At 41.3% G+C, this 23907-nt stretch overlaps 3 protein-coding genes across 12 annotated transcripts; all 3 read left to right on the plus strand.

The window, feature by feature from the left end:
- The first annotated feature begins 500 nt into the window (after positions 1-500).
- LOC134007663 (transcriptional regulator ATRX-like) lies at positions 501-10028 on the plus strand. Of its 2 annotated transcripts, XM_062447265.1 has the most exons (16): positions 501-646; positions 872-997; positions 1252-1344; positions 2246-2308; positions 2424-2582; positions 2746-2895; positions 3032-3190; positions 3294-3449; positions 3626-3750; positions 4040-4225; positions 4562-4715; positions 4985-5082; positions 5415-5474; positions 5780-7624; positions 7838-8330; positions 9861-10028. In XM_062447265.1, the coding sequence occupies exons 1-16, from the start codon at positions 616-618 to the stop codon at positions 9872-9874; spliced, it is 3912 nt and encodes a 1303-aa protein (XP_062303249.1). In that variant the 5' UTR covers positions 501-615; the 3' UTR covers positions 9875-10028. The 2 variants fall into 2 exon arrangements, with proteins under 2 accessions (XP_062303249.1, XP_062303247.1); XM_062447263.1 differs by lacking the exon at positions 9861-10028 and having other exon boundaries at positions 7838-9263.
- A 2641-nt stretch (positions 10029-12669) lies between these two features.
- si:dkey-11f4.14 (neurosecretory protein VGF) lies at positions 12670-16325 on the plus strand. 2 transcript variants are annotated; one of them, XM_062447273.1, is made up of 6 exons: positions 12671-12999; positions 13449-13736; positions 13919-14167; positions 14361-14462; positions 14618-15288; positions 15490-16325. In XM_062447273.1, the coding sequence occupies exons 1-6, from the start codon at positions 12939-12941 to the stop codon at positions 15949-15951; spliced, it is 1833 nt and encodes a 610-aa protein (XP_062303257.1). In that variant the 5' UTR covers positions 12671-12938; the 3' UTR covers positions 15952-16325. The 2 variants fall into 2 exon arrangements, with proteins under 2 accessions (XP_062303256.1, XP_062303257.1); XM_062447272.1 differs by having other exon boundaries at positions 12670-12999; positions 14618-16325.
- A 61-nt stretch (positions 16326-16386) lies between these two features.
- On the plus strand, positions 16387-23695 carry LOC134007667 (CD48 antigen-like). Of its 8 annotated transcripts, none has more exons than XM_062447277.1 (9): positions 16387-16538; positions 18275-18559; positions 18663-18920; positions 19511-19597; positions 20141-20188; positions 20584-20664; positions 20963-21046; positions 22385-22418; positions 22501-23695. In XM_062447277.1, the coding sequence occupies exons 1-8, from the start codon at positions 16460-16462 to the stop codon at positions 22411-22413; spliced, it is 951 nt and encodes a 316-aa protein (XP_062303261.1). In that variant the 5' UTR covers positions 16387-16459; the 3' UTR covers positions 22414-22418; positions 22501-23695. The 8 variants fall into 8 exon arrangements, with proteins under 8 accessions (XP_062303261.1, XP_062303259.1, XP_062303260.1 ...); XM_062447275.1 differs by having other exon boundaries at positions 22385-22414; positions 22498-23695; XM_062447276.1 differs by having other exon boundaries at positions 22385-22414.
- Positions 23696-23907: the final 212 nt, after the last annotated feature.

The raw sequence follows: 23907 nt of genomic DNA on the forward strand, positions 1-23907 counted from the left end.
GGAGAGCCAAACTGTTAGCGTTTGCAAACTATGTGGATGGTTTACAAAAGGCCAACAAACAAGATGTAGCCTAACCCAGGGTTACAGGGCACACATTTATTAAAATGTAAAAGAAAATGATTTATAACAAGTAACAAATAAATAACTATTATCTTCACAAAAGTGATATACAAAAGCTTTTACACAAAGCCTCTTAATAAAAGTTTATATATTGAATGCTGAATCATTCTACAGTGTATTCAATATATTCAAGCAATAAATCACAATTGACAGACCATGGTATGATTATTATATCACAGTTCAAAGGTATTTGGCCCGACGCAGAGGTCACCAAGGAAGTCAGAGTCAAAGTTTGAGTATTGTAAATGAGTAGGAGCTTCAGGGTTGTGGAGTAGGGTGTACTGTCAGGCCGTGACTGGCTATACACTCCTGCACAGTAGATGGCGGTGTTTGCTCTTTTAAATTGGATGCGATCCGCCAATCAAATTAAAAGAAGAAGATTACTCGGGTACCCGACCAACAGTTGCCAACACAATGATACAGCTATCCTAGCTGTCTAGCTACAGTAGCTAGATAATAGCGTTGACAAATCCGATTAGGATTACTACTACAACTATGGCCGGGGAGGCGGTGGACGATATACCTGGTAATAATTTACAGACTTCCAACAAACATCACAACTTGCCAGCTACCTAGCTAACGTTAGCTAGACTGCTGTCTAAATTCAAAGTTACCGATGCTTTATCAATTACGCTTGCTATCGAGCTATCCCTGTTTTCATGATAACAAACCAAACGTTACCATATAGACAAGACAACACAAAGTCTCTAGTCTAGCTAGATGTAACCCTGTTTCTTATATGGCGTTTCAGAGTCGGGAGCAGTCTTTACCTTCGGAAAAAGCAAATTTGCAGACAACATTCCCAGTAAATTTTGGCTGAAAAATGACACACCCCTAAACATTGCTTGTGGAGATGAACACACAGCATTGATTACAGGTAAGGATAGTAGAAAGACAGATCCTTCAACTAACTGCATTTATACAATGTAGAAATATTAATATTTTACACACCGGATGCTAAGCAAGTGACATGTTTCCTCTAGTGCAAATTAACCTTTAGTTTTCATTGTCCCAAAAGGGTCCAGGCACGTGAAAGCAGTGAAATAGCTGAAATAGTTTATGACTCAACCACTGTCTTGGCTACTTTCAAGAATTGTCATATTGAAAAAAGTGTCATATTTTTTCCTCCAGAAAATGGAAAGCTTTTCATGTTTGGCAGCAATAACTGGGGTCAGCTTGGTTTGGGATCAAAGACGTCCGTGAACAAGCCCACTTGCGTGAAAGGTTTGTCTGACTATAATTCTTCACAATCTGGTTCAAAGCAATGTGTTAGTGCTTCATAATTGGTGATGCAGTTAACTAAGTATCAGATAAGACATCTCGAGGGGTCCACAATCTAGTTTAATCTCCCGAGCAGGAGGCAAAGCGATGGGCTATGGAGCAATATCGCAAGCTGATGAAAATGTGTAGGCTACACAATGAAATTAGGCTACACCATCTGAAGTGAAATATACCTTAAGTACGATACGATAATATACAGTGTTTCCCTCAGGATTTTTTTTTCAGGGGGGGCGGTAGACCAAACTTTTGCCTCACATTCATTTTCAATGGAATGACAGGCCCATAAATCAGTTTGAGATACCTGTCAGCGCAAACAGGTAGCCTAGCAAGAGAAGCGAATATATTCTATGAGTTTATATCATTTGTGACGAGCAACGTCAGTATATTGCCAGTCAGAACGAAACCAGCTAGCATAACACAGCTATCACAGTATATGCATGGAAGTAAATGCTATTACTATCACCACACGGAGCCGCTCGCGAGGAGCAAATAGGCGAATTCGCTCGAATTTAGTTACTCTCATTGGATCTCTAGTGTATTCATCGACAGGCGATTAGGTGTAAATAACAACGTTGAGTGAAAATTGGTCGCAAATGAATTGAACTTTTGAGGCAACGAGCAAGAAGAGAATTGCCTGTGTAGGCTGTGTGAAAACGGCTTTATATCGCGCGTCCGTTTTTTAAATATTTTTACATTCTTTTAGGAGGACGGGATGTCGTAGTGGAAACACTGTAGTAGTTATTGCAGCAGACAATGGTTCACAAAGCCGTTCACACTCCAAATACTTGGTTGTAACCCTCCATCAGTGTATCAAAATATGTTTTTGTTTTTTTGTCCTTCAAAGCTTTGAAGGCTGAAAAGGTGAGGCTGGTGGCCTGTGGGAGAAACCACACAATTGTTTATACATGTAAGTCCTTGATGTAAAATATTATATAACCTTTTCAAAGAAAAACCTGGATGATATCCTGTTGCTTTTATTCCTCAAGAAATTGAAGCGTGAGAATGCATGTGTGTTTCCACAGCTCGGGGACATGTCTATACCTCTGGCGGAAACAATGAGGGTCAGTTAGGCCTGGGGGACTATGAAGAGAGGACTGCTTTTCAGCTGGTAAACTTCTTAAGCACACACGGACCAATCAAAATGCTTGCTGCTGGCTCAAACACATCTGCTGCTCTGACTGGTAAGATCCCTTTGTACTGGCCTAATAACTATTCACTTGTAATGCTTTTAAAACATAAAGCAGTAGTAGCTTCTTCACTGTTAAACCAATATCAATTGCTATCCCAACCCATAAGGCTCTTTGAGAATTGAAAGTAGTATATGTATTCACCACCTTTTCTTAGAGAGTGGGAAGTTGTTCATGTGGGGAGATAATGCTGAAGGCCAGATTGGCCTGGGTAAGGAGAGCAATGTCACCACCCCCCAGGAAGTCACAGTGGGCTATGCCGTATCCTGGGTGGCCTGTGGTTACTACCATTCAGCCTTTGTCACGGGTGAGTTTTATTAGCTTCTTAGTCTTCTACTTAGTCCACACACATCTGACTCATTAGCCAAGGAAAACATTCAGTGCCAAGACTAGTTGACTGGAGGGTAAATGAAAACAACATATTTTTCGCTCCTTTTTTTCAGTGGATGGTGGGCTGTTCACGTTTGGTGAGCGAGACAGTGGAAAACTCGGGCTTACCACTGACCAGCTGGCTGGTCACCGTCTCCCCCAGCTGGTCAGGGGCGTCACGCAGCCAGTCATTAAAGTGGCATGTGGAGGTGGACACACCGTGGCACTGACAGGTAGCCAAGCTGGCAAACAAAATGTGATGCCTTTTCAATCTTTTCCGGGATGTATTGACATGGAGACATTGAGACTTTTTTTTTTTTCCTGGTTTCCCTACAGAGGAGGATGTGTACACGTTTGGCCTGGGCCAGTTTGGCCAGCTGGGCCACGGAACATTTATCTTTGAGGTGCGGCTGCCCAGAGCTCTTGAGCACTTCAGGAAGGGGCGGGTCCAACACATCATGTGTGGGGAGAACCACACGGCCGTGATCACAGGTTAGCCGACACCGGTCAACGCCCACGAGCCAAAAAACGACACACACACACCCGCCGCCGTCGCTCTATATTATGGGCGCAAGATATCTGAGTCGATGGCGTGACCGGACTTGTGCGTTGTGTGGGTGATGTGGCTGTGTTGCAGCGTGATTGACCTGTGGTTTTCATGGTCCCAGACAGTGGCCTCCTGTACACGTTTGGGGACGGAAGACACGGGAAGCTGGGCCTTGGAGAAGAGAATTTCACCAATCAGTTCAAACCCACTTTGTGTTCGCGCTTCCTCAAGTACAATGTCAAAGCGGTATGTGTTTAAAAGAAGACTATTTACGATATTATAGATATATTTTTTGTAATAACATTTTCAACCCAACCCTATGATCATGTAATAAATAATAAGTGAAAATGGAGATCGATTCTTCATCCAAAGTCATTGCTGAAAAGTGCCTTCTTCTTTGCTCATAACAAACAAAAAAACTCTATTCAAACATCTCCTACTTTTACCTAAATTGTTGTCATGAAAGAGTGTCTCCTGAACGGCAGACGGCGATCACGCACTCCTGTGTGACTTCCCATGCACGTGTGTTTTCCAGGTGACCTGCGGTGGCTGTCATATGCTGGTGCTGGCCAGGTACAGGGACAAGAGCTGTGAGGAGGTGACCATGGAGGAGGACGACGTGACAGAGAACTACCTGGAGAAGTCTTACACAGAGCTGCTAGGAGACACGTCCACCAGCCTCACCAGGAGTCTTTCTGCTAGGGTCAGGAGGCGAGAGAGGGTGGGTACTGGCACAGAGGGCCCAGTAGGCACTGAGTCAGACCAGTGATGCATTTGGTTGTAGACGTTTTAATTTAAAATTTGGCCTTGTCTAATTGTACATGTAGTCTTTATGGTAGTTGTATTTAATTCACTGTGATGTAAATCCTATTATTTTGGGTCCCTTATAGCAGTATCTATCAGGTTGTCCATAAGTGGGCCACTGAGAGTTGAGAACGCCAACAAACAGGATTAACGGCCCTTTATTCTACACTTAAAGCTTTTTAGACATCATGTTAGGTCAGGTGACATTTTGTGTTCCCCACAGCGAGCCTGCGAGCTTGTGTCCTTTTCCCAGGAGCGCTCGCCCGAGCAGTTTGGCTCCATGTTCCACACCCTGCCCAGCCTGACGTCCGGCCACCTCAACCCCCTGTCAGTGTCCAGCCAGCTGGCCCACAGAAAGGTGCACAACGACATTCACCAACACAGGAGCACGGGCTCAAACCAGAAGGGTACCTACAGAACATCTCACTATGTCTCTCCCTCACTCTTCACCAAGGAGCTTTCTAAGGTTTCCAATGAGTCAACATCACTGTCCAGAGCAGTACCGCCTGTTGATATGTGTCAACTGTAACATCATTGTAATCTATACTGTCTGCCCTGATCTGCTATTCCAAATGTGAACTCCACCAAATGTTTGCTGATAGTGGCTGTCTAAAATTGAATTATTTAAAAGATTTGGGATTTTAAATCATCTGTCTTTGTGTAACTCTTTGGAAAGAGCGGAGAAATGCAAAGGAGGGAGACTGTCCTGTGGACAACCTAACAGACAACGTCAGCGTCAAAGACTTGGGAGACACAACTGACTTCTTAAATATGGTGAGTGTTAGCCCAGTCGCTGTCAATGCTTGTTTACTCCTGCTTTGAGAAAAGATTGGTATTTTCATTACCAAACTGTCACAAATTCCATCCAGACTGACTGGAATCGGTCTAATTATGTATATTTAATGAAATTGTTTCAATTTTTCAGTTTGGAGAATTTTATGTACAAGATTTAATTGACAATGATCAAATTAGGTCCTTCATATTACAGTCATATGATTCCAAAGATTTTTCACTTTAGTCTACTTTCATCCCATACTCATTAACTACTCCCAATTGAAGATAGGGGGAGAATTCCTTTTTTTAAACAAAGGTTATGTTTCTTTCAGACTCACGTGATGAAACTGGACCCCAGTGACAAGACACTGACGTTGTCTCCTGTTCAGAAGGTAAGAGAAAGATTCTAGATATTTACTAGACTAGAGACTAGAGAAGCTACAAATGGCCTTTTATGGCAAATACTGAACCAAGTAAAACTTAGAATTCAGAGCGTCGTCTCTCATTCACATCATGCTGGTCAGACCTCTGCTTCTGTGCGGACACATCTTTCACTATGTAACACCGTTGTTCTACCTTTTCTCATGTTACCATCAAGTTCTGCCCTCTCCCGTCTCTGCATGGTTTGACTCTTTCATTTTTTCCTTCTTCTAACGCTGTCCCTTTTTCCATCTCATGCCTTCTGGTGCCGGGATAGAGGAAGGGTAAGCTTGCAAGAAGGCATGTTAATGATGGTGCGATGGAGGAAAAGAGGGGCGGGGAAAGAGAAAAGTGTAAAGAAACCCAACTCCCAGCAGAGGAGGACGCCCCCAAACCCTCTCCGTCCCCTAAGAGGGCGGAGCTCACCCAGCGAAAGGCACTGCCCGGTGCTCATGCTTTTCAGGCACAGAGTCCTCACCACAAGAGCTCTCGGCCATGGGCACCTCAGAGCAGGGGCAAGGAGAACCTCATCATGGCTCTGCAGGCCATCAACCCCACAGAAATAAAGGCCCACTCCGCCAGCTCCAAGGCCGTCAGTGTAGGGGGCGTCAGTAAGGCAAAGTCGAAACCGCGTCCTTATGCTCAGGCGGCATCTAGGGAGGGGAAAAGGAAATTAATTAAGGCTGAGGACAAACGAGGTTGTGTGAAAGGGAAACCCATTGCTGATTACAAGCCGAAGCAAATGCAGCGTGTAGGATCCAGAGGTCAAAGTGTCGAGGTCACCAAGGCACTTGTAGAGGTCAACCCCAAATCTATAAAAAGGTCAAACGTAGAACAAGTCAAGTCCAAGGAGAAAGGTAAAGCTGTTATGGTAAGAAGTCAGCATGGAGATATAAGGAGTGCACCAGGCAAAAAGGTTCTAGAAAAGGCTGCCAGCAACCTTAAGCCCCCTCATGTGCTCTCAGAGGGCACTGAGGGTGCAACAGCTAAACCACGCGAACCTCACTTCGAATCTGACGGTCTCAAGAAAACCAAAAATGAGAGAAATGCAAAAGCACAGATCTCAAAACCGATCAAATCTAAGGACGACCAACAATCTGAACACACGCCAAAGCACAGTACACAGCAGAACCTCCTCACCCAGGTGACCTCTCTAGTGTCGGACCCAGGTCTCGAGGGCTCTCTGAGAATGGTGAGAGCTGTGGCTGATGTTATCCCATTTGGCTCACCATCGAGAAGTGAGTCAGCCTGTTTTAGCCCACAGGCTCTGAAAGTCAAGGACCCAAGTTTGTCTGGCAACGCCCGAAGCTCCGCGAGTGACTCACTGGACTCTGAAAACTCTGAATTGGGCAAGAGGACTGCTGGTAGCATCAGTATAACACCAGGTTCCCTGGAGCAGGTGACCGAGGAAAGAAGCTCCAACGTGGATCCTCAAGACAAGGGAGAAGAGCAGGAAAAAAGTAGTGGAGGGGAGGAGGAGGAGACCTCGGACGAGTCCCAGCGAAGCGACGATAGAACACCCGTGAAGAAGGAGAGTGGACGCACTGGAGATGAGGGCGAGGGAGGGGTCGGAACTAGTGCAGAAAGTACGGACGGACACAAAATCGATTTTGTCGCTAGGCTCACAGATAGTCAGGAATGTGAGCCGTTGCTGCGAGAGGATGAGGATGGAGGGATATCGGAAAGAGAAGGTAGCGAAGGAGAGGAAGGCAAAAGTGGGACAGGCACAGAGCGTGGAGGGGAAAGTCAGTCAGAGTTGGAGGAAAAGGAGGATGGCTCCATGGAGGAGGAGCAAGAGGATGAAGGGATTAGTGGGTCGTCGGAGGACCAGGGAAAGAATAGCGTTGGGAGGGGAGAGAGCGAAGAGAGTGAGGAGGAAGAGGATGAGAGTGCAGCCATGTCAGAGAGTGAGGAAGAGGAGGAAAGTGGAGGGACATCAGAAAGGGAGACAGAGAGCATGAAGGAGGAATCTGACTCTGAGGAGGAGCGCAATGAAGAAGAGGAGGACGGAAATGAGGTCGAGAGTGGGGAGGAGGAGGAGAAGAGTGATTCTGTCAAGTCTTCTGAGGAGGAAGAAAGAGAGAGTGAGGAAAATGATAGTGAGTCTTCTGAGCAAGAAGAGGTGGAGAGCGAGGAAGCGGAGGTAGAGAGTGGGGAAGAGGAGGAAGAGAGTGTGGAAGAGGAGGTAGAGAGTGGGGAAGAGGAGGAAGAGAGTGGGGAAGAGGAGGTAGAGAGTGGGGAAGAGGAGCTAAAGAGTGATTCTGTAGATTCTTCTGAGGAGGAAGAAGAAAAAGAGAGTGAGGAAGATGAGAGTGAGTCTTCTGAGCAAGAAGAGAAAGAGGAGGTGGAGAGCGAAGAAGAGGAGGATACGAGTGAGTCTGACAAGTCTGCAGAGGAGGAAGATGAGAGTGAGGTAGATAGTGAAACAGAGGAGGAAGGTGAGGAGGAGGAGGAGGCAGAGAGCAGTGCAGGCGAAGAAGAAGGCGAGGGCGAAGAAGAAAAGGAAGAGGTAGAAAGTGACATGGATGAGGGCGAGGGAGAAGAGGAGACCAGTCAGATAGCTGAGGAAGAAAGTCAAGAGGAGGAGCAAGAGGAGGAAAATGAGAGTGGAAAGGCGGAGGAGGAAGAGGAAGTCATGGAAAGTGAGGCAGAGGAAGAAGAGGAGGCAGAGCAAGAAGATGAAAATGAAAAGGAGGAAGAGGAAGAAGATGACAGAAGGAATAAAAAAAAAGCTGATGTCAGAAAGAAAAGCAAAGCAAATCTACGAGACGGATCCTCTGATGCCAAAGCTGTCAGGACTCAAGCAAAAACCAAACTGAAGCCTACTGGTAAGGGCCAGCCAGCTAAGAAATCTCATGATTCCCAGCAGTTCTGGGAGGATGTCTTACCACAATACCTCAACCTAAAATGATAGATAAAATGATCTGAACCAGACCATCATGTCTCAGGATAAACTTAAACACCAGTGGATCGATTATTCTCAGTTTTAATGTTTTTATACTTTTATCTTTTATCTGATATATTGATCCAAACTCAATACTTTCTGTCTGCCTGTCAGAACATTCTCGTTGTCTTTCTCTCATTGCCTTACCAATACACTGAAATGTAAATCCCCAAATGCAAAAGCTTGACGAAGCATGCAGTCCGCTCAAGTCACTGTTGTGCTAATGTTACTACTGCAGAATGTGGTTTGTGTGTACTTAGCAATCCCTCTGCCTTCCCACTAAGTAATTCCTGTAACAATTGTAACATAGCATTTGAAGGAGCAATTCCTGCTAAGTTTAGAATCAGCTGGTTCTCAATCGCAATGTATTTACTAAAGGTCTTCGTCAATGGTGTGTAATAAGAATAGTTTGAGATTTGCTGTTTTTTCATGGTTGAAATTGTCTAATAAATACGTAGACACAATGGTGTCAAAGCATCACATTCCAAATATTTCTATATATGTAGTTTCTACAGGAATCTTTATGAATTACTAACTAATTGTGGAAACACACCAGTTTGCATCCAAGGTATTTGTGTGATCTACTTCAGGTGGGGTCCCCATTCAATTTCCTAAAAGGCTTCTTCCCCTAGTGATAGCCACCCCTCCTGTGACTGGTGTAGTGATCCACTCCTAGAACCCTTTCCCTTGTGATAGCCACCCCTCTTGTGACTGGTGTAGTGATCCGCTCCTAGAACCCTTTCCCTCGTGATAGCCACCCCTCTTGTGACTGGTGTAGTGATCCGCTCCTAGAACCCCTTCCCTTGTGTTTGTGTTTTCTACCATTTCTTAAATTTTCACACCCCTTGGACGTTTTGACATAGCGTGTTCTGCTACAAAACAGAATCAAAATGCCAATTGGAACTCTCACGCTTTGCCTTATGATGAAACCCCAACCTTCACATGATCAGGATAGAACTAAGAAAGAACTGGTTGTTTGCCCATAGCTAATTTGGGCTTATTACAATTCTCACTTCAATGCACTTTGATTCTCATTTTAGCACTAGAATGCACGAGAATGTGTTAAAAGCCAAAGGGGGGATGTAACCAAGTGTCACTAAAGATATTTTCTTTGTAATTGATATCTATAGATATATTTGTGATATAAATGTGATGTTATCTTGTAGCTAGTAACCTGAAAAACGAATGGCATGCTAGAGGTTTGAGTATATCAGAGGTATAGTGTAAATGAAATGGGCCCAGTGGCATTCTTCAGAATGATTGCTTTCAGTTCCATGACAGGGACATTACATTTTCATTATTTACTTTGACGTTTTATGTTCATTTGTCGAGTCCTTACATATTGATTCATTTTGTTCATTCTTTCCGGTTTCATACTCTTAAGTTTTTCTCCAAACCCTGTCTCCTCTGACAGGATTTAAGATCTGAAGCTGGAAGAGGAGATGAAGATGTAGAAGGAGAAGAAGCCGAGGAGGATGAAGAAGTAGAGGAGGAAAACGATATAGAGGAGGTGGAGACAGTCCAGTCAACAGAAATACCAAAACCAGAACAGGTGAAAGAAGAGACTCTTCCAGTTTGTGAAAAGACAGGTAAGTTTAAACCTTTCGCCTGTGCAATGCCCCCCCCCCCCCCATCAGAAAGGTTCTAGAAAAGGCTGCCAGCAACCTGAAGCCCCCTCTACCCCCCCCCCCCCCAATGTTGTGGTATTGGAGGATTATTTAACTATACTATATGTATTTTGTCGCCAGCTAACAACTTTGGTGAGTCCAGTTTGGAGACTGAAAAGATGACTGAGCCTATCTCCGCACCACTGAATGGAACATGTGACACATTAAAGAGCCAGCCAGCAACCAGCAAAAAGGTAGGAGATTTTACGTCACACAGAATTAAGGACTGCATGAGTAAATAAATAGATAACAACATGATTATTACTTATTTATTTTTTAATTGTTTGCATTATATGATCTCTGATACATCTATGGTAGGTGTAGGAGACGTCAGTATAGGTGGATTAGGTTAGGAGTGTGTAAGTGGTGTGTTCAAATCAAGCAAGAATGAAAATGTGCAAGGTAGGAAATTACATGACATGAGTTTCTGACCATATGGCTTGGACATAAAGAGAATAGTTAAATAAGTAACAATATGCATATGGACACCCTTGTAACAGTACGGTCCATTCATCCTTTTGATTAAACTCTTCACTGCATGCCCACCAACTATGCCCTTATAGCCAAGACTCATGTGTCATGTTATAGGTAACTAATGACCAATATGCAAGTCATAATGTTGACTAAAACAAAGGTCCCAAAACACATACAATTATGCAGAATAACACAATGGTATGTTGTGGGTTTTCAGATTATCATGTACAGTGACGCGCCATCCTAAATTGCTGACATTTCCTGAAGGGAACTTCAAGTTACTTTTTAGCAGTAATGTTTAGTAAACTGAATTCTGTTGCCAAGTCATCGCTGTCCTCCTACTCTCCTCAGCTGTCACTGTTTAAGAGATTATCCTCCACCAAGGCCAAGCAGGTGTCGGAGAGAGACGCAGCCTCAAAAGAGGGCCTGGTGGGGGGAGAGCAGCCTGCCGAGGGTACCTCACGAGCCCTGGAGAGCAAAGACTCTGGTTCCAATGGGGGTCAGCAACAAGCTCAGACCCCTGCCACCAAAAGTGCCCATTCTGCCACCTGCACCATATTGTGACCCAACTGACTGGGGGAATGAAGGAAGATTGACCTCATTCGATGGTTTGCGTTGTATGTATCAGGGGTAGTCAGTGGGTGTATGTCGACAGCCATCAGACAAGCTCACAAAACTTTTACTCAAGACAACAACAACAACAATAATAACGGCCACTATGACAGAATAAAAAGAAGGAAGATGGTTTTGGTTCAGCGACAGACAATATTTATTTTGCATAGAAATAATTGTTTGAACTTTTGTGGATGGACAAAATACATACATCACAGGATACCCAGAAATAAGGTCACCTATCTCCTTTTTGTAGTGCAATAACAGAAAAGTGCACTGTCAATCTGTTGATTATAGAATGATAGGAGTGGGTTAGTGGGACAAAGGAAATAATTGTAACTCGTTAAAGAGCTCTGAACCGCCAGGACTGGCACGGTCTGCAGTGTCTGAGAAACTGTCCATCTCATTTCAAATACAACGGGTAGCTCTGCACAATGCCATTCTTGCACAAATAATTGCCTTAGTGACTTGAAAATGGCTGTGTGATTATTTTTCTACAAATCTCTGGAGTCCATGGAGTTGACGTTAAAAAGGAGTGCACTATAGCTGTACATCATAACAGTACCTTTTCTACTGCTGTCTACCACTTTATGAAAACTTTTTATGATTAGATATTGTATTTATACATGTATTTGCTATGTTTGACGTGCTATGTTTGACGTGCACAATGTGTGATACTCTTTTTTTGTGTGTTTGATATATTTTATCTGTGAATAGAAGGGTACAATAGTCTTTATTATATAAAGCAAGTGGGGTTGTGGTTACAAATCATTCATAAAAGATTTGGTGTGTTTTTGCCTTTCTCTAAAATAGAAACAACTCACCAGCCCAGTGGCACTTGCCCAACACTTCCAGGGACTGTCAAAACAATTTGGGTTAGCCATTTATTTGTTGGATTCTTTGCGTTACAGGGGTAAAGGAGTAGGTTGAGTAGGTACAGTCTAGTATTTTCTGGGTCATGATTGTACGGCCCGCAAGGTAAAAATCCACCGTAGCACCAAGCACTGCATCAGGACCTCAATCTGACTAAGATTGTCCTTCTGTTTTGGGAGGGGACAAATATTACAATATTAATATTGCTACTAAGATTCCAAAATGCAGCACTTTGAGTTGAATATCCATATAGCACACTTGCACTTTAAATGAAACCTTTTTTTCTGGAAGATTACAGTGATATTTTGAAATTAAATATTATTGTGCGAATGTAATTGTATGTGTTATTGTTATTCTCTAGTCTAGACTCAATTTGATACTATAGGCCTTACATGCTGGATACAATTGAAAGTGTAACTAAGTTAGCCAATTTCTGTTTCATCCCACCCCTTCTTATTTTCAATTGTAATTATTATTTGCTTTTTGGTAAAAAGGTGTGAGTATTTGTAGGTCTTCCTCAAACGCTGGAAGTGATATGATACCTGTACCTGTCCACTAGGCTACACAACCCCTGTATGTGACGTCGATGAAAAGGCCCATTCCCAATGTCCACCCTCACAGACTCAAGGACTTTAAGCCGCGTTCTCGATTTTGCTTTGAGTAGCCATAGTAGCCTAAATATAGGATTTGGGTTTTTAAAGAGGTTTTAGAGGTTAGCAAGGTGAACCAGGTGGCATTTCATTCAAAGACTAGCCATGCAAATTACCTGATTTAATTGGATTTCCGCTTCCATGCTATCTTCATAGTCATGAGGTTTACAATACGTTTTTACGGTGATTTTCACTTTCACTTTAAGTTATAAGATCATGAATTTCCAATGGATTTCGGGAGTAATTATTTGTTGTGTAATACTTGGACAATTAATCGGTAAGTTTTTTCACCTGGGATATTGGATTTAAGGGAAATGTCATTCATTCGACTTTCTGACCATATTGGGGAATTTGTCTACTAATGACGCAGTATCTGGAGTTTTGCTTAGCTCTGTCCGAGTAGCTTGCTATTATTGATTTATCTCTAGATCAACAAATGTTCCTTTCGAAGAAGAAAAAAACGTACATTTAATGTAGCTATGTAGGCTACATATAGGTAAACGAGTCGATCTACAGATTGAGTTTGAGACTAAAACTTTACAATTTAGCGCAAGCCTATGCGGTTGTATTAACAGACTGTCAGGGCTACAGACTAGCTTGGGTAGCCTAACATTTTAATTGGTGAAATAAATGCCTTTAACTGAAAAAAAAATGAATAGGCTATACCTTTATGCAACATACAAGTAATAACGAGGTATTTTGGTTGTGTCGTTATTCATGCCTTAGCTGGAGACGTCCTGTATGCCCTTACAAGTGGAAATGTCACTATCAATCCTCAATTTAAAGGAGACTTAAAAGATATCCTTTGGAAACACGATGGTCACAAGGCGGTTGAATGGGATTCAACAGAACATTTTCAACACTTTAGAGAATTTAAGGGAAGAACAGAATTAAATACAGAGACTGGACAAATCACCATCAACAATTTGACCGATCAACATAGTGGTACCTATGAAGCAGAGGGAGTTGTTGATGGGCAAATGAAGATTTTTAAGCAGAACATAGAAGTCTTGGGTAAGTGTTGTTTTCAAAATTACCATTGACATCAAGCCAGTTTTGAAGGTTTGAGAGGAGAGACCTGAGATACAATCATATTCTAACTTCCACAGTTGTACAATGGAAAGGAGGGGGGAGATTTGAAGGAATGCGTAACTAACTTTTGCTCTGTCAAAAACTCAATCTATGTCCATTTACAGACCCTGTGCAGCCTAAAATCAGCTGTGAGCTCAACAACACCATAGCTACACTGAGCTGCAGAGCAAGGGGTCCACAGGTCAAGTACAAATGGTTAGGTCCTGGCCAGGAGGAGGCAACATGGAGTCAAGAGGAAAGGGGACCCAGCTTTAGCAGTCATTCCTCAGGCTCAGACAACTACACCTGTGTGGCCAGAAATCCTGTCAGTGAGAAGACCCAGTCATTCTACACGAAAGACTGCCCACCTTTAGGTAAGAGGTAACACTTTACAGAGCAGTACAGTTTCCTTTTCATATTGTTTTTTTGAATATATACATGAGCTCTTTATATTTTAGAGAACAATACACTCAATGTTTGGAGTTTGGAATGCACTTTAATAATAGGACATGCTTTTCATAAGAGTCTTCAGATGTTTACATTCATATTATAATGTGTGTGTTACAGAACTGTCGAGGGAAACCTACGTGAATGTGGTTACTGGGGTTTTTGTTGGTGTGGTTGGCCTTGTCGGTCTCTTGATTGGCGTGATCATCTATAAAAGAAAAGGTAAACCCGAGCTCCATCGAAAAGCATTAAAGACCAATCTGCTCTCTAATGTGTATCTCCTACTATAAGACTTGTTATATTGTATCACTCTAATGTTGTGTTTAACAACGGTTACTACTGATTTCCCTTCCTTCTCTGTATTTTTGTGCATCCAGGCAAAGGAATGAAACACTGTGGAGAGAGGGGTAGAAGCATTTTGGATCATCAAGATGTTGCTGCTCTTCAGCCGGGCGAGAACGGACAAGTCTGGACAGAGGCAGACAGCCTCATCCCAGGACCAGGAGGAAACGTGGCTGAGAGAAACCAGGAGCCATTTGGGAAGGAGTTCCAAAGTATGCCCAGCAAAATACATGATGTCAAGGATGTAAACAAGGTCAACCTGAACAGCGAGGAGGCGAGAACAATAGAGGCAGAGCATGTGGACCGTCAGATGTTGCTGGAGCAGAAAACTGGAACACAGAATTCAAATGTTACACAAGCCCTACAATTTTCTCCTGGAGGACAGCCCCCACCGAAGCCTCCTCGAAAACCTGGCTCCATCAGAGGCCCCTGTCCAACGCTTGTCAGGGACAAACAGTCAGTCCCCTGTCCAACGCTTGTCAGGGACAAACAGTCAGTCCCCTGTCCAACGCTTGTCGGGGACAAACAGTCAGTCCCCTGTCCAACGCTTGTCGGGGACAAACAGTCAGACATTGATACGGGTAACTATGCGAAGCAAAGTTATCAAGAGTCACCTGTCTGGTTTCCAGCTACAAGAGGGGCAGGTGAGGATGAGGTAGAAAAGAGAGAGATGAGTATCGAGGAGGGAGGCTTAGATTACGAGGAGGTGGGTGAGGATGAGGTAGAAAAGAGAGAGATGAGTATCGAGGAGGGAGGCTTAGATTACGAGGTGGGTGAGGATGAGGTAGAAAAGAGAGAGATGAGTATCGAGGAGGGAGGCTTAGATTACGAGGAGGTGGGTAAGGATGAGGTAGAAAAGAGAGAGATGAGTATCGAGGAGGGAGGCTTAGATTACGAGGTGGGTGAGGATGAGGGAGAAAAGAGAGAGATGAGTAATGAGAAGGGAGGCTTAGACTATGAGGAAGGGGGTATGGATAGAGAGGAGGGAGGTAAGGTTTATGGGGAGGACGAAGAGCATAAAAAGGGGGTGCATGAGGAAGGAAATAAAGAGAAAGGAGATGAAGAGGAAGTAAGAAAACAGGATACGGGTGGATTTGAAATAGAGAGGGAAGAAAAAGTGGAAAGCTGTCAAGGTGGAACTGAATGTGAGGATAAACGAGAGGGCCAATTGCCTGAACTAAGGCCCGATGAGCAGCGGACAGATGCGGAAGCCAGCACTCACTGTGGAACAGGAAAAACCACCAACCCCTCAGAGAACGGCTCACAAAGACAGAGCTGTCACAAATCATCGCCTCCACCCTCCAACCCACGTTCCCCACCACCTGTGCCCCCAAAGCCATCAGTAAGACATAATGCTAGGCCTACATGAGAGGTGACACTGTCATATATGGAAGGTACTGTCCCCACATAAATATTGTGTGATCTGACACTTTGTTACATTACCCAAGTGGTCCTTTTAACCAGCTCACCATTCGAAACCAGTTAATAGTGTATAGCCTACCTGCATACGTGCACAAAGTAACAAATGGAGACCAATGCAGGTGCGATAGATTGATTGGAATAAAAAGGGAGCTTGTGGGAGGAATATTGTCTATATGTATTTTAGACGCATTGCATGTGGCTACTAGCCTATTCTATTACATTGTATGATTGAAATTCTTGGGGTTATGATTCTGTTAATCTATGGAAATGGTTACCACTTCTTTTGTGATTGTCTGTCAATAAAATGTTTTTTTTAATGACTCATTGGAAGGGTGGGACGTCCTTCAGCCTTACTTTCAGTTTCATTCCTTGAAATAATAAGCTAAGATCCATCGTCCTTCGCTGTAGTCAGCGGTTGGGTGTGGAAGAAGGGACGAATCTAGTTCACTACTTCGATGATGGGCAAATCAAAGAGAGGCATTTGGCCTATTCTCCTTTTCATGGGAATGGCGGTGGGTCTGAACGCAGTTTCAGGTAACGCAAATTGAAATAACTACCGACATACACTAGTACAGTAGAACTGGTACATGTACACGCCTTGCCCGTAGTATCGGTAAATTGTCCTATGCTAGCTAGAGTGCTATCCGTTTTGCTGAGATACAGTACCGTTCACTAAACCGGAAATCATCTGTCGAATTCGCAAAACAATTCATTTACTAAACTACTACTACCCCTTATTTAACCGATATTTATATTCTATGTTTAAGAGATTCGTAATTAAACAAAAACGTTAAGCTTAGCTTAGGTCTTTCATTTCACATACTAGCACAGCTAGCTACTGCAGGCCTGAGCTACAGGCTAGTTTCTGAAATGGGGAAGTGTTTTTTTTTCTTTACTACTGCCCTTTTTCATGTTTATAAGCGACAATAGAGAAAACCATCAGCATAATTAATAGGCTACGTTTTTGACATACAATTAGGTGGATAGTGTTATTCAATAGAATTGGCTTTGTAAATTGTGCGCAGTTCGATACTACAGTACTGCACTGCTGGTAGCCAACTAATCTACAATGCTAGTCTAGCAACCTAGCATTGCATTAGTATCGAATGGTTCCGCCCACAATTTACAAAGCCAATTCTATTGAATAACAATATCGCTAATGAGCTAGATAATGCCCGCTAGTTTTTTTAGATGAAAGTTTTTTAGAAGTTAGACCACAGCTCGTTAATACCAAGATAGAACGTGCATCAACTGATCCCCTTAGTTTTGTGCGTCGTGAATGGACTCCAGTCCGCGTCCTCCCTCTGTGAAACTACAGTAACCTTATTTGAAACACTTGCATGCACGTGGACGTTAAAAGAACGGAAGTGTAGGCCTATTTAAAGCCCATACCACAATTAAATAAAATAGTATTTACTGTCTTTTTTAACTGTGAAAAAATATATATGTATACCTTGATACAACATACAACTAATAACGATGTATTTGGGGTGTGGCGTTATTCATTCCTTAGCTGGAGATGTTCTGTATGCCATTACAAGTGGAAATGTCTATCAATCCTCAATTTAAAGTGTGTTCTCTTTGAACAAACACTATGGTTATGACTGTTCCTAAAGTTCGGACTAAGTTGGGGAAAAAGCCTTTGTTTTCTGCACCCTCTGCTTGTAATAGCCTGCAGAAAGGTTTTAAACTCTGGGAACTAGTTAGGCCTTCTCTAAATGAATTTAAGGGCATTATAAAGTCTATGGAAGTAAAGTTTATGGAAGTAGAGTCTTTCGAAATTGGTAAATCTTTTAATTTATAATAGGATTTTATTTTACCCCTGCATTGTAGATGTATTGCACTTTGAGCCTGTCTGTTGTCTTCATGTGTGTGTTTTTTAAGAAACGTTTTTGTACTGCTGCCTGGTCTCCCTTGAGAAATAGATTTTTTTTTATCTCAATGGGACAAAGCTGGTTAAATAAAGGTTAATGAAAAAATCTATCAACTTCGCCTGTGATACCAATTCACCATGACTCAAAACGTTATGAGCCAATGAGGCGAAAATGTCTTTGTTTTCCAAACACAGCCACACATGCCGACATATCAAAGCATCAACCAGTGCTATGTAAATACATTCTGGTCTACAGCAATTTGCCCTGAACTGACACAAATAGTCTGGCATTTATTACATGTATTAACATAGATTCATCTGAACTGCTAGTACGACACAGATACCTTGTTTTCTATCTACAAGGCTATTTTTTAACTCCCATGTATTTTTTTTCCAGGTCAGACAAAATACTTTCAGCTAAAGGGAAAGCTTGAGTTGACACCAGGCTCACCTCCTGAGTCTCGCTCCTCCATCACTTGGAAACTCCAATCGAATAAGGTGATAGAATATGAGCCTCTCTTCAGTGAAACTAGTGATGTCTATGGACGTTTTAAAAATAGAGCAACACTGGATACAGCAACTGGACGGTTGGAAATTACTGACTTAACCAAAGAAGACAGTGGGGTTTACACTGTGGAAGTCAAAGCCAAAGTGACTGGAACATACACCGTTGATGTTATCCGTAAGTGTACTTGTGCATATTACATCATTGCTCAGTGTTAACTTAAATAACATTTATTGAGTGAGAGACAAAGCTGCCATAATCATCAACTGTGCATTCACAGGTTCCATCAGTGCCATCCCAAAAATACCCAACAATCCAAAGTGCGACATCCACCCTGTTGATTGCATTCTCACCTGTGAGGTACCAGACACCACTGATGCTGAGCCAGTCACCTATAGCTGGAAAGAGGGAACAGGACCATGGCAGCGTTCAAACAAATACCTGAAAATCAATGTGACAGGTGTTGGTAAAAAATTCTTCTGCAAGATAGAGAATCCAATCAGTGAAAAGGACAGTGTTCCTTATCCAATTCCCCAAGGTAAGTGATGTGCATGTCTAAATATGTGTATTAATAAATGTTACGTTTTAGTCCCTCTGAAAGAGTCATACATTCCAAATAGACTCAACCTGAATTCTCAACCATTTCTTTTAGTGACATCAACACTTAAAATGAATACTAAGTTTGAGAAACTACATTGGTTAGATGATAAGATTTTTGAGCCATCAGATTTAGAATGTCAGCCATAGGGGTATATTTTTGAACATAAATTATTTTGGTGTTGGCTGTTCTTTGTCCAGACTTTTTAATCAAATGATTAGTACAGCCAATTACATAATGTGAGTTAACTTGTCCCAGAATAAATCATAAAACAGCAGGACCAGTCTTTGGAGAATAAACATGTGTAAAACCTATTAGGAGAGTCCTGTAAAACTTCAGGGGGAAAAGATTAACAACAAACACTTGAATCCCTAGCTTTATTTTGTACACATTTTTGTATATTTGATTCATTTTTGCTCAATACTCACATTTGTAAGTTATTTGAAATCTGCTGCACTGGAATACTGACTGATATGCTTTGTACTTAATGCTTGAATGTGAAAGTCTTTATTGTTTTTCTATACGTTTAGACAATACTCTGACATGGACAGTTGTTGGCATAATATCCCTTGTGGTCATCATTGGTTTCCCCGCTATTTTATCTCAATTTATACCACGTGAGTAAATGTTCAGTTAAAAGTCAAAGGTAACACTACTTTAAATGGGGTATTCATTCATACATTCAACACACCTTTACAATGAATGACATCTGTATGTGTGTGTAACTATAATCCATTCATGGCAAGTAAAAGTGCAATATTATTATAACTTATTTTTGCTAAATGAAATCTGAAATATACCTTCATTTCTACCTTCTAACAAACACACACACACACACCTGGTTGTGTCAAGGTATAAGATGTGCCGTATACATCTGTGTTGTCAGTGTTTCAAGGTCTTAGAGAATGCAGTCCACTGATCAACTTTCCCTTGCAAATCTTTAATATTTTGGATTATGATAGCCAAATTAAATTTTTGTTCTGTGATTACAATAATAATTTTCACTCTGGCAATCGGCTTCAAACGATATTTCAAAGGACATTGCCGGTTGTTATGAATAAGACATTCACCCTCATCAAGGTGAAGTGTTCACAAGTGGGATGTCTGTTTTACAGTGTTCAGTGGAAATCCTATAATTTCATGTTTGTGTGTCATTTCAGGACTTAAGACGGAGAGAGAGAAACTTTTCAAGAATTGTACAAAAACTGGTATGTTCTTTTAAGATTTAATCAACCGACTACCCGAAAACAGGCATGAAAGGTACTTCTTTGCTAGCAGTGAATTGTGCGTGAAGACTCAGGATTGCCCGTGGGGCATCATATCTCAGCTTTAAGAAAAATATGGTTTCCAAAAAAACAAAAGAAAGAAAAAGACAGGAGAAAAGAAAGGGTGACAGTATGTCACCCAATTTTTCACAAGGAAAGGTGTGTGGTCTGGTGAGGGTGGAAATTAACCTGCAGCTTCAGAATAACAAGTCCATAGTGAACTAATGTGCTATGTGTTTATATTGTGCTCTTCTTTTAGCTGACATTAATCAATGCATGCACACTTTAAGCAAACTATTCATACTAAATCAGTTGTCCCTTCCGCTGCCTGGTGCCAGACCCAGAAAATGCAGCTCCTAGCTCAGAAGACCGCCCTGCCACTGGAGAACCCTTAATAGACATTAAAAAAACTGAAGGAGGTGAGTTTGTGCTTAATAACATGTCAGTTGCTGGGGGTCTGTAGGAATTTCTTTTAAATTGTATTTTATGGACAAAAAAGATTCAATCCTTTTCAAAAAGTGCTTACAAATCCTTGTAACAATTCAAACAAACAAAAATGGTTCCCACCTGATATGAAACCCGATATGAAACATAAACATCCTTTAGTCTGTATTGGAATGCTGAACAGTTTGAAGCATTGATTGACTTAGTCTCAATGCATGAAAAATTTAAGCTATTCATACTAAATCAGTTGTCTCCTCCCCTGCCTGGTGCCAGACCCAGCAAATGCAGTTTCTAGTTCAGTAACCCCATCTCCCCATCCCCCTGCCAATGCAGTACCCCTAGTCACAGCTGAAGAAGGTGAGTACCATTGTGTTGGATGACATGTCAGTTGACATAATTGCAGGGGGTCTGTAGGAATTTATTTTAAATTGTATTTTATGGACAAAAAAGATTAAATACTTTTCAGTTATAAGAAGTCAGACACTGTAATGATTTTGATCGATACGGATGTGGAACAAATACAGCCTATGGTCTGTATTTGATGCTGAACAGTTTGAAGCATTGATTGACTCAGTCTGTATAATTGACAGCCAATGTTGAAAATACATCATATGGCCAATGTGTTAGGGTTAGCATTCATTAGCCATTTATTTTTAATTATTCCTTTATGCTGTTTCCCATTCAATAAGTTTACCATTACACTTACATTTAGACTGTAAAAAATGCCTTTTAGCACATTTCTCATAAAGGGAATCAATCTTGCATCAAATAGTGAATTCCACTGGATGCAGATTGCAGAGCGTACATGTATGCACAGTGTCATATTTTCACAGCTCACTGTCAATATATATCGTACGGTAACTTTTGGACTACAAGAGAGTTGCAAGCCTGCAAATCTAGAGTTGTTAAAAGCTTTGAATGGGTCGATTGGGTTATTGTGGTGTGGTTACAGCATTTATGCAGGGTTGATGTGATATATTTTCATGGGGCCCAAAATTCATGGTGTCGCCCCTGTGGAGCAGGTTATGGGAACTAGGAGAAGATGTTGAGAGGAGTCCCATAGGTGGAGTGGTGTTTTAAACATACATAATGAAATATCATTGACAATTTGCAAGATAAATGTTCCCATATTTTGACAGCTAACAAGTATTGTCTTTGCTGAATGATTCATGTTAAGTCATTCCATGTAATAGGTTTTTCTGACGTGTGTTACATAACTTACCAAATTATCATTGCCTTTATATTAGGAGGCTATCTGATCTGATTGAAACTAACAAAACTAGCATGACAACCAATAAATAATGCTGGTGTCGCAACTAATTTACCGAGGTTTGAAGTTGTTATTAAGGAATTTTGTGGAAATTAAATCATTTAAATTAATTTAACCAAATGTATTTCTGGGCGCAAGCAAGGATCTACATTTTCTTTTCATCTTGTGCATGGGCTATGACAAAGTAGGCCTAAGAAAACATGCAGGCTTCATTATATAGCAAAATCGTGATTGTGCAGGGGAATTCCCAAATCATTTAGTTATATCACTGATTTAACAAAGTCGACTTCCAGGTCAATTGTCTGGCAATTTAAGACTTTCTGTCCATTTTGACAGTATCATTCGTCATGTGAAAATAGTGTTTAGACAGTAGGTCATTGCCTCTGCTTTTCTTTGTGTTTATTTGTGTATGTGTTTTCCTGTAGGAATGGAAAGAAATGGAAACAGCAACTAATGTAAGTAATATAGCAAAGTAACTATTTGAGAGAAACTAAATGTGTGACTTAAAAGTATTTTATTTTATGAATTTATTTTGCAGCAGTAAAAAATTGAAAACCGGAAGAATAGAAGCCATGGGAAGAATTGGGTTGTGTAAGAATTGGTTTTGCATGGACTGAGAGCTTGAGCCTATTCTTAACATTGCCAAGAAGAAACTTGAACCACTCTCATGCTCTCACCTTCATGCCCATCGCTCTTATAGAGGCTTTAATCTAACTCTATACTAATCCTAATCAAAGTCACAAAAAGGTCAGACAAAATGTCAAATTGAAGTTTTTTAAAACAATGGTTGCCTGTAATTTGGGTTGCAACTATATATTGCTTTGATAGTTGGTCTCTAATACAAGGGTTTATTCATTTGAAGCTGAGATTCATGCTTAGTGACCGACTCAGCTTCAAGTGTCCTGAGATGCACTGAAGAATAAGGATGAATGTAGTCAATCTGCCATGCAAGGACAGGCCATTTGCTTGACACTGGTGGTGTCGAGCAAACGGCAAACTAGTTTTTTTCTATTCATTTATACATGCTTACAGAGGGAACCAACAACCAGCCCTTATTTTTCCACAATGTCTTTTTCACTCAAGTTATATGTACTTAAAGGAAGTTCATTTTTGACTTGTTTTGAGATAGTGCCTTTGGTAATATTAAAAAGTAACTATATTTCTTTTTTTTGTTTAACCCTTTGTGCAATACTCATAAAGTAAACATATAATTCCTGGTCTTGAGTTGAAATCTTTGCAAAGGTATGATAGGTATTTTGTAATTTATTGGTGAATCATGACTTCCAGCGTTTGAGGAAGACCCAAAATACGAATTTAGTCATTTAGCAGACGCTCTTATCCAGAGCAAATACTCATACTTAAAAAGAATGCTTCACCCACAGAACTGTATATATGCTGTATATACTGTGCTGTATGTGTGTGGGTGTACAAGCTTTAAGGATGAAGATGAAATTGGGGTGTACAGTAGTATGAGTGTTGTGTGAGTATTTAACACTGGGAAAGAACAGAAAGAGTTTTGGTGTAGTTTCTCTTTAGCATTGTAGTGGTGTTTATCAATATTTATATTGTGTTACATGATTTTGGATAAATGACATTATAGTGATGAATATTAATGCTAGTACTACTGCAAACATACAAAACATTTTCAATAAAAAGAATCCTTCAAAGTATACCAAAATTGTTATGTACATCCACACGTGTTTAATGTATGTTTTTAAATAAAAATGGTTACAAATTCTTGTCTTTTCATGTGAAAGCCTAAATACAAAATCAAAACAAAAACTGTGCTGAATAAGGAGACATTACACATTGTTTCATAACTACAAGACATTAAGTTAGCATAGCATAACACCATTCTCCAGTAGAAAATGCAGTCAATAGCAAGAGACCACATGCGAATAAAAAAGGGATAAAGCTTTTCTCTGGAATTGGTCTGCAATTCTAAAAG

This window comes from Osmerus eperlanus, chromosome 21 (genome assembly GCF_963692335.1).
Source record: "Osmerus eperlanus chromosome 21, fOsmEpe2.1, whole genome shotgun sequence".
Classification (NCBI taxonomy): Eukaryota; Metazoa; Chordata; class Actinopteri; order Osmeriformes; family Osmeridae; genus Osmerus; species Osmerus eperlanus.